The sequence below is a fragment of the Empidonax traillii genome, unplaced genomic scaffold, assembly GCF_003031625.1.
Source record: "Empidonax traillii isolate 1590-97213 ecotype Southwest subspecies unplaced genomic scaffold, ASM303162v1 scaffold72:size2462915, whole genome shotgun sequence".
NCBI lineage: Eukaryota > Metazoa > Chordata > Aves > Passeriformes > Tyrannidae > Empidonax > Empidonax traillii.
This window is the reverse complement of record NW_020955265.1, coordinates 1,284,101-1,294,840: the sequence shown is the minus strand read 5'-3', so window position 1 is coordinate 1,294,840 and position 10,740 is coordinate 1,284,101. Positions and strand designations below refer to the sequence as shown.

General features: G+C 41.3%; 1 protein-coding gene across 1 annotated transcript in view; it reads left to right on the top strand.

Moving 5' to 3' along the window:
• The first annotated feature begins 2,805 nt into the window (after positions 1-2,805).
• LOC114055915 (vesicular inhibitory amino acid transporter-like) overlaps positions 2,806-10,740 on the top strand; it is a 54,579-nt gene continuing 46,644 nt past the window's right edge. The window contains exon 1 of the mRNA XM_027880529.1: positions 2,806-3,435. Within this exon, the coding sequence (XP_027736330.1) occupies positions 2,806-3,435 (630 nt within the window). The remainder of the gene's footprint in view (positions 3,436-10,740) is intronic.

Below are 10,740 nucleotides of genomic sequence, written 5' to 3'. Positions count from 1 at the left end.
CATATATACATCACCTCATGGAGTCAACTTGCACTTCCTTCCACGCATGCTAAAAGCACCTGTAGTCCATGAATTATCTCCACTGATGTCAGCAGCTGGCACCACAGATCGAGTTACTGCGCAGTGTATGTTCCTTAGCCCTGTCCCTACTCTTCACACCTTTCACAGACAAATAGCTTTCATTCTGTCTAATGACAGACACACAGACCTTTTAGTAAAACCATGAGTTCAAGATCAGAAGCAAGTTTTTCATTACTTTCTAAACTACTATTTTGATTTTCTCATATTCCACAGGGAAGAGGATGAACCAAGGTCCAAGATTCAAAGGAACATTACATAGCACTTCAGTAAGACTTCAAGTTATGCATACCATTAAGAAACACTGTCACAGAATGGACATGCCTTTCTGGTTCTGATTCTTCTGTTTCCTGAGAAATTGTGCTTGTTTCGGCTAGGGTAGAGTTAATTTTCTTCACAGTGACTGGTATTGGACTGTGTTTTGGATTTGTGCTGAACACAGCAGTGATCATATAGAGATGTTTTTGTTATTGCTGAGCAGTGCTTACACAGAGCCGAGGCCTTTTTTGCTTTTCATACTGCCACGCTGGTGAGGAGACTGGGGGAGCATGGGAGGTTGGGAGAAGACACAGTCAGGACGGGTGACTCAAACTGACCAAAAGGATATTTCATACCATATGACATCCTGATCAGTATATAAACTGGGGGCGGAAGTTGGAAGGGTGGGACATCTGGAGTGATGGCATTTGTCTTCCCAAGTAATAGTTATGCATGATGAGGCCTTGCTTTCCAGGAGATGGCTGAACACCTGCCTGCCCATGGGAAGCAGTGAATTAATTCCTTGTTTTGCTTTGTTTGCGTGCCTGGTTTTCACATTTCCTGTCTTTATCTCAACCCACAAGTTTTATAGCTTTAACTTTTCTGATTTTCTCCCTCATCCCACTGCAGAGGGAGTGAGTAAGGGGCTGCGTGGTGCTTGGTCAATGGCTGGGGTTCAACCATAGCAGAAATGACTACTAAGTGTTCAAACAACAAAAGAACTAATAACATGTGTAGCTGAAAAAATAACCCAAACCCAAACCAAAAAACTTAAAATTGACTCCAGGTTTCTGACCGCAGTAAATCTTTTAACAATTTTAAAATGGGGGGAAAAAAATGTAACAACAACAAGAACAGCAACAAGAAAAGAAATACAAACTGTTCTCATCTTTGAGGTGCAAAATGTTCTTGAACTGTTCTGTTCTAAAAAACAACATGGGAATTCATTGTCATGTCTCAAATACTGTTTTTCAAAGCATTGCAGCTCTGTTACATAATTTTCTCCGCAGACATCCGACTGATGCTAACAATTAGTGAGGCAATACTTACCATCCAATGTTATGGTTATTACCAAATAACTATTAAGTGGAAAAACAAAAGTTGTAAGTCTAAATATATAAACCATGGATCCAGTAACATTCTTGTACTTGCTAAAAATCCCTTGAGACTCCAGTGAAGTCAGACTTTTCAAACTTTTTGCATTAGAGAGGAGTTCATTACCTCTTTGCCCGAGCTACACAGTGACATCTACATAGTGCTAGCACCTCCTAGCAGCTGCAACAGATCTTAGAAATTTTGAAGACAGTGAATGGCATAAAAATTTGACAGGTCAGCACTTGAATTCAACTGTGAAGTTTAGAAGGTCTCATCTCCACATTAACATTTCATTAAAAGTTGTAGTGTTCACCACTGGATTACTAGAACTCAGTTATAACATAGTATCAGTGATGCAGCAGATAAATGCCAAAGACACCCACTTCTAATTTAAAAGGAAAATAATGAACACATCCCTTCACTGCAGAGGTTAAAAAAACAGTACTGCATAAAGAAAAGGATTTTCTCCAAAAGTATCTGTGTGTGTGTGTGAGTGAGAGAATACTAAAAGAAATGTCAGATCACTATTTTTCTAGCTGAAAAAAGTGGATTAGGTGGCAGGCAAAAAAAAAAAAAAAAAAAAAGGAAAAAAATAGCAAGAGGAAAGGTACTATATTTTAAATTCTCTACTTATAAAATCTCGGCCTTCAATGTTTCCCAATAAGTCATCATCTAAACACAGTCTAATTGTGGATGAGTTTTTATCTGCGCAGATACTTGATCAACAATCTTTTATCTTCACATGGTAAAATTCATATTAAGGAGTCAGCTGTTTGAGATATGTTTTCTCATGAAGTGTCAGTACACCATGTTTTCCAAAGTAAATCCTAAACTGTAAAAATTCCTAACCCAGAGTGTTCAGCCTACAGTGTGACATCAGGGTCAAAGGGAAGCTAGCTGTTAATACAGTGGCTTTAATTAGTTTTATTTTGACACACCCACAGTATCTCCTCACTGAATTCATTTCACCAAGGCTAAAAATGTAAAGAGCAGCAAATGCCAGCACCAAAAGGAATACTGTGAGCTGAACAATGTTTTTAAGGATTTCCTATGAGACCCGAGAAATTGAATAAAGTTTATTTCTCCCATACCTGTACAACACCCTTTTTGATCTTTCCATAGAACAGCAACTCAACAAACAAACAAACAAAACCCCCATAGTGTCAACACACCTAATATGGAATATTAGGAATTGTATAATGGAAGGTGATGGCATGTGTAAGACACTGACTACCCACGCAGGATACAATTGATTCTGTCCCCATTCCAGTGGTGGTTAGTTTTTAACACCGGGATAAGAGCATCAAATTGTCACCTGAAATAAAAGCAGCCCGGGCTTTCAACACAGATTGCTGGGCTTCCCCCACCACAGAGATGTCAAAAGACGGACACATCCCGGGTGAAAGAGGGCTGCCAGCAGATCAGCCCGTAAAGACCGTGCGGCTCTTGGGGAACAAGGACACATCCTCCAGCCGCCCCTCAACTATAGCGACAGTGATTTGGCCCCCCTCCGCGTTCAGTCACAGCGCAGCCCAACTGCGCTGCTCCGAGCCGCGACATCAAGCGCGTGTGTGCGGTACCGGGAAGCGCCGCGGGATGCGGGATGTGCCGGGGCTGAAGCGCTGCTCCCGCCGACCGCCCCGCGGGACGGCGGCAGCAGCGCCCGCGACAGCCCCTCCTCGGCCCGGCCACCGAGGTCCCCTCTACAGCCTGGGGGCTATTCCTCACGCTCGGTCTCCGTCCCCCCGGCCCTCCCGTCACCACAAGGGCTCCCGAGCTGGTGGCAAGGTCGCCTCCCCTTCCTCGTCCGCCGCGGCCCCGGCCGGGCGGGTGAGGCACGGACGGGCTCCCCGCTCCCCTGTACCTCTCTGCGGCGGCGGCGGCGGCGACGGCGACTGGCCTCGGCTGCCGAGCACCGCCAGGAGCAGAAGGAGCGGCAAACTTCCCCGTGCCATGGCTCCCGGGCAGCGGAGCTGCCGACCCGTCCCGCCGCGGGACAGCCGGGCGAGTGAGCCGCGGCCGCCCGGGAGAGGAGACCCCGGTGTCCCGGGCAGGGAGCAGGACACACCCCTGTCCCCCCCCCGCCCCCGCACACATACACACACCCCGCCCCGCCGCCGGGCCGCGGCTCCCGGGGCGGCCGGGGGGCGAGAGGGGCCGGTGGGCACTGAGGGGCCGGAGGACCGAGCGCTGCTCCCGCGGGAAGGGGCGCGCACCGGGAAGGGGCCGCGAGCCCCGCGAGCCGGGAGCGCCGTGAAGGCGCCGGGATAGGGGAGCACGCGGCTGGAGCGCCGGGATGGGCACGAGGCGCCCGGGCGCGAGGAAGGCAGCACGTGCCCGCCCGACGGCCGCTCCCGCCAGTTGGGAAGTAACACCGCCTGGAAGTGTCCTCGCCATTCCAAGTATTTATCGGGTTATCTGAGGGAGAGAAAAAATACCTGTGCTGCGGGGGGGTGGGGGAACTTTCTGGGAAGGCATTCAGGAAACGAGGATTGCAAATGAGTCAAACACATTTTTCCTGCTGTGCCTGGGAGTAGTATGTCATTGCTATCCACGTATGATGAGAAAAAAGATCTATATCACTGCATAAAGGAAAAATTAGTGTTGCAATAAAATAAAGTGTTGATTAAAATCTGTTGCATGGTTTTCCTGAAATAAATAGTGCTTTAAAAAAAAAGTTCAAGGAACGCAGCATTTTGCGTATAATAGACTGTTGCATCCAACTGCGCAGCGTATTTGTTTCTATCCCTGTCATCCTACTCTGAGCTGACTTGTTCTTTCTCTTCAGAGTGACTGCTCACTTCTGAGGTTTCACCCTGAACAGCCTCGAGCCTGGACTCTGCTTCTGGGAGTCCTGTTATTGGACACTCATTGCTTCCACGGCCCTTGGGAAACTGCTTTCCCGGCACAGGGCAGCAACAATAATGCTCTTGTATGACTCTGTCATTTGTCACTCGTAAGTCAATGGAAAATACTCCAGTCCTCTTGCCAAGAGATGATGTGTGTGTGGTCTTCTGCACTTTTTACTGGAAAACCCAAGATCAAGGTTCATCTCATGGTTTTCATCTTGTCAACTATTTGCTTTGTTGTGAAAGTATACATAGTCAGGGAGCTGAGAGGGACAGAGAGGGAGACGGTGTTTATGACTCTCTCCACAGTTTTATCACTATCACTATTTAGTCCCTAAAGTGTTGTGTTTCCCCAAAAGCAGTAACAGATGCTACTTTATTCTGACTGCTTCTCCTCTGCAATTTCCTTCATGCAAAAATTTTGACTGAAAGGAATTGGGCATATATGCAAGAGGAGTAAGCTAGGGAATTGTTAAGTACAACAAATAAGTTAAAAACACTTCACCCCAAGTGTATGCCAGTAACTTGGAGAATTCAGTATCAGTTTCATAGGTAGGGATCTCACTACATCAACATTGGTTTGATCCTAAAAGGACATTTACTGGTTGAATTTGGTCAAACATGATATCACCCACTGAATAAAAGCCATATCAGCATGAGTTGCATATTCCTCCAGCTGAAGAAACTCTTTCCAGGGCTCCAAAATGTGCGAGTGCTGTGCATGAGATTTGAGGCAGATTGTAGAAACTGAAAGTGAGACCTGAAGACAGAAACCTTTGCTGCTTTGTATAAAGGTCTCATTAGATCTGAGGTATCTGCAAAATGTCTCCATGACTTCTAAATTTAAGATCAACAGCAGATCATTGGATGTAGGGACTCTAGTTCTCGAAATATTAGTATTACACCAATATTAAATACATGTTCAACATGTTATTTACCTGAGCTTTTATTTGAACCAGCTTTTCCTGCTGTTGAGCCTGTGTAATCTTTAACTGTGAGAAGGTGTTGTGAGAAGCCTTGTTTCAGTTCAGCAACACTGCTGGTGTACCCAAGTAATACCGTCACTCATTAGAGCCCATGCTGACTCACTGTGCACCAGAGCTCTAAACTTTAATAGTTTGAGGACACTAAGAGGCAAGATATGCCAGGATGACCTACTGACTTATTCAGTGATTTTTCACCTCTGATCCAAAGGAAATAATTTCATAGTATAAAATGCCAAACTGTGTCAAGAAGCAACAAGAGGGGGCTGCCTCGAAAGGAGAATCAAGTTGGAAGCTGAAGTGACACCACTGAGGCAGGCAGGGCAGTGGCCTTAACACCAGGGCTTGATTCCACAGTACCCAGAGGAGCAGATCTGGGGGTGATAACCAGGATCAAAAGAAGTTACAGATCTCCAGACAGGTTCATAGGGAGAAGACAGATCTGAGGTCAAGCCAGGAGGTCAAGTCTGCAAACCAGTCAGGATCAGTAAGGTGCAAAGCGAGGCATAGATGTAACTGCAATGTAAAACAGTCTGAGGGCAGGGGCTTGAGCTTAAATGCAGCATTTACTCCTTAAATGAAGGGGGAAACCAACAAGGTTTCTCCAAGCTCTTTCTCACACATCAAATACGTAACCACTGCCTGACACAAGGTTTCATGGCTGTGCCAGATCAGAGGTGGCCTTGAGCAAAGGCAGTCAAACCCATAGGTGAGAAGACTAGGCTGCGGAGCCAATAGCTGCACTCAGGGTCATGGCAAACTAGATAATAAGCTTTTCAGCTATAGCAGTGGCTAAAAGGACAACAGTGATCGTGTGTACTGAGGACAGAACTGCTAGGCTGAAAGGAGGATGTGAGTAAAATGAGACAAGGACTCGTCTGGGAACCAATATGACTTACTACTTTCAAGACCTTTGCATAAAAGACAGGTGTTTTTAAATTATTTTTGGTGATAAAATAAGATTTGGGAGGACCAATGTATATTTTATAAATGTATACATTTATGTATACCAATATACATTGTGAATTTATACAGTTTTTATTCTCAATTACTCAAATATGGAAAATTAGAAGTTCCTAAATATTAGAAGGTCCTGGGTCATGCCATTATGGGCTAACAGTAACAGTTTCTTATGAAAATCAACAAAAACGAATATAACCTCAAATAACTGGGTGGAAGTCACAAGGCATTTTTGAGTCACCAGAGAGATGAAGCTATGAAATAAGGAAGTACAGCCTAGAATACAAAAAGTCTAGAATCATGGAAAATATTTCCAGTGAAGATATAAAAATTAATACTGTTGTATCCCACCTAGGATGTCATAGGGAAGTATGATCATGCCTGTTCAAGAAGAATTTTTCAGACTTTAACAGAACAGAGGCCTCTGGGGAATGGAAAGCTTATCTGAGACACTAGATTAGAAGGGTTGAATTTGTTTAACCTAGGAAAATAAGATCTGAGACAGTTCTAAGCATATCAGGAATCTTCGTGGATGGAATTGTCACAAAAGGAAAAGAGCACAAGCGAGATACAAATCAGTGTAGACTGGAAAAATGGAAGATGATTTCTAATCATAAGGTATGGAACCAGCCTTCTGTTAGGAGAGAAGAGGTGAAAAATAAATGATTTAAAAGTAGAACTTGGCAGTTTTATGAAAGTAATTCCATGACAAAGTTGCCTGCAGAAGGCTGGAGGAATGGATTTGATGACTTGTGTGACCCTGTCCTATGTTCTTAAATGGACTGTAATCAAAGGATAAGGAAACTAAACATGAAAAATGAGGTTTAAAGGACAGAGGGAAGAATCAGATAGAGCACTTAGGATGAGTCGGAATATGTGAACCACAAGAATTGAAGAATTAACCCATTTTAGGGGCAAGGTGAGACATGATTTGGACTCAAGTCAGGAGGAACCAGATGTGTCCTCATGCCAGGGTTGTGGTCACCCAAAGAAGATGTTAGGGAAGGGCCTGGCAAAAGACAAAATAAAGACAGACAACAGATAAAGAAATGAGATCATTGACTAGGAATCAACATCAAAGCAGGGAACACAATTCAAGATCAAAGTAGACAAAGGAGACATGAAGAAAAGAATGAATCTAACAGTGATAGAAAACCATTCTTGTGAGACCCTCTGTAGTCAGGGTCACCGAGTACTGTCAGTTTAAAAGCTGATAGAGATAACTGCAGGTCAGAAACTAATCCTGTAAAATTAAGGGGGGAAAGAAAGGAAAAATAATCAAAAGAACAGAAGAGAATAGGATAGACCTGGGCCAGAGAGAGTAACCGATAATTTGACAGGAAAGACTGTGAAGAGAAGGATGACAGCAATAGCATTCCCTGCATGCTGAGGAGACTAGAGTCAAGAGCAGAGTTGTTACAGTTTGATGAGCTACAAACGACATCAGGATAGAGCTCAGTTTGGAATAGAGCTCATTTTGTTTCAACCCCTCCATTTTGCCTTGCTCATCACCCCTGTAATTAGACTAATTAGTGCACCCAACCCACTTATTGTCATTATTTTTCATTAACTCTTACAGATGGGCTAAACACTCATCTATTTGTACCTTGATATTGGTACTTCTGCATAAGGAACAGACAGGAATCATTTTCTTGCCTAATACTGGATTCTGTGTGCCATTTGTAAGCACCACTCATTTCTGGTCTTGACTTCTAATAACTTCCGTTCTGCCTATGCTGCTATTGTAAGTGGCTTTTGTTTAAATTTTGATCCTGAGAGAAATAAACAGTTTGGACACTGGTGGCTGTGCCATTACGTTGGCTTGTGTTTAGCTAAGAATATGAAGCAGAAAGCAAATAGAATTTCTTGGCCCATAATTAATTTTTACAACAAAAGCCTTTGTGTACTCATAAATAATATACCTGTTGCAAAGCCTTTTGTGGTTCTATTTTCAGAGAATCAGATAGAATCAGTTAAAATGACTGATTTTAACAGCGACTCATTACAAAGAAACTAGAACTTAGTCTGAAATGACACATAATCATTTCAGTTTTAGAATATATTTAAAAATAGTTACTACCATTCATTTATTTAGGAGGTCTATTGCATGTGAGAAACTGCCAAAAATTGTTAGATTTGGTTAATAAGAAAAGTTACATCTACTAATTTTGCCCTGAAGTATAACTTTGCCTTTCATGGCATAGAAATTAAGATTGCTTGGCTGAATCACCATTGTAGGTTTTATGTTTCCCTGCCAGCCATTAATGAATTATAAAAAATAAAAATTAAAAAATTATTATTAATAATAATAAAAATAATAAACCAGAATATTAAACCAATTCTGTAGAATTAGATTGACTTGCCTTCCTAAAAATGGATATTACTGCAAAACATGCACATAGGGAGAGAAACAGATGGGTGATATCTGACAAATAAAAATTTCCAGATACTGCCCCATCTGTTTTCTTCTACACATTTCAACTATAAGCTTTTTAGCATTATAGGGTTGCTTAGGTGATATTCATCTTTGCAATGATGTCACACTCAGATGCTAGCAAAAGCAAGTTAATACAATAATCTGAGAGCAAGGATCAGCTCACTAGATTATTACCAATTTATATTCTCAAATGTACGGATATTAAATTTCCCTCTTTTATAATGGAAACATTTTATCTTCATTAAATTGTTTGATAAATTCTTTGGCTTGTTTTGGAAATTGTTTTCTAGAAACAGTAAGATGAGTAAGATTGGAGAAAAAAAAATGAAAATGTGCAGAAAACATTGCTTCACAAGGATGGTAACAGGGATGTACTTATAAGTACATCGGAGACATTAGGTCATTGTCAGTTAAGATGTGAAGAGTTCCTGTTCACATCATGTAGATTGAAGGTCATATTACTTTATCTGATAAAATCTAAATTTTTAGCTTCTCTGCTTAGGTTTTACTGTGTTTTCTTCACTTCCTGTTACATTTCTAACCAAAGTTTATTTTACCTCTCTGAGACTCCCCATGCCCTAATTTAGGAAAGAAAAGTTTGTCATTAATATCACTGCATTAAAAAAAAAAACAGATTTCATTACCTGGGAAGTATCATGGCCCTAAGGAGGATAATCACACCAGTCTATCCAAAAGGCAAGTCTAGTCTCCTCCCACTGACTTCAAGGAGGAATGTCTATCATCCCCTGAGTATTCCTGGAGACTACTGAAATGAGTATGAAGGAAAGGAAAAGGAAGGAAGGCAGGAAGAAAAACAGGCAGGAAGGAAGGCAGGAAGGAAGGAAGGAAGAAAGGAAACTCAATTTTGAATCCTTAAACTACTAATGAATTTTTCTCAGGTGATTTACTCCAAAACAGAAAGCATTAAGCAAAAGATATTCATTAAAGACTTCTTCCATTCAGCTGCTCTACAAAGTGACAGATACTTAGTGTATTCTAACCTATGTTGATGAAAAGTTGGTTGATACACTCTGTTCATTAGGAAAACCTGAAGAATGTTGTAGAGCACAGAAGATCACACTTTTGTCAAATTACATATCTGTATATATGACCAAAAGTCAACTGCTTCATTTAAGCTGTAGCATAAGTTTCCATCCAATAAATAAGCTTCCAGATCTCAACCGCATCTTTAAAAGTGGGATTTTAGGAGTAGTTGCAGAGAAGATTTTTTTTTTTTTTGACTCATGTGAGTTTTAGTTCCTATTTCTGGAGGAAAAAAAAAGTGAAAATCTAAAAACTAAATATACAAGAGGAAGAGTTTTGAATGCAATGCCCTCTTCAAGAGAATAGAGTATCATGCACTGTTTATAAAGAAAATGCCCTTGTGTACATCTACAAAAACATCTGTCAAAGGGTCAGCTTTTATACTGGTAGAATAAATTACTTTTATCAAACTTAGAATGTAAAATTAAGGTATGCTTGTAATGTGCATGTAAACCCTCAAAGAGAAATTGCGACTTGGTGTCACCAGTAAATTGCTTATTCTATGAGATCATAATATTTTTGAAATAAAATTTAAAATGGCCAGATTAAACAAACATCTTTAAATAAATAGCCAATTACAATTGATAGGTACACTGTATTACTGTTATCTAGATAATTATTTTAGTCAAATAAAATTAGTCTCTGGCATGAACTCTAAATGCTTTCATTCATGATATACCTGCCCATCAGTTATCCTGCAGAACTAGGCACACAGCACAAAAATATATCCTACCTGTTCTACACATACAAAATAATACCACTTCTGCATGGAACCGATGAAGCATGGGAAGAAACAGTCACATGGAACATAACTTTGTTAATTAAACAGTTGATCTTGTTCTATCTTTATAGGCAAGAAACAGAATATCTTTCAGATATCTCTCATCAAGCTTTAACTTGACAGCTTCACTACAATAAACCAGATATATTCCTAGGTTTGTTTTATATGAAGCTGGTGACTGGATGTTCAGAAGAAAAGAACGCTCTTCGTTCTGTTTCTCCTTATTGGTCCAAAATCGTAGACTTTTAGAACTGG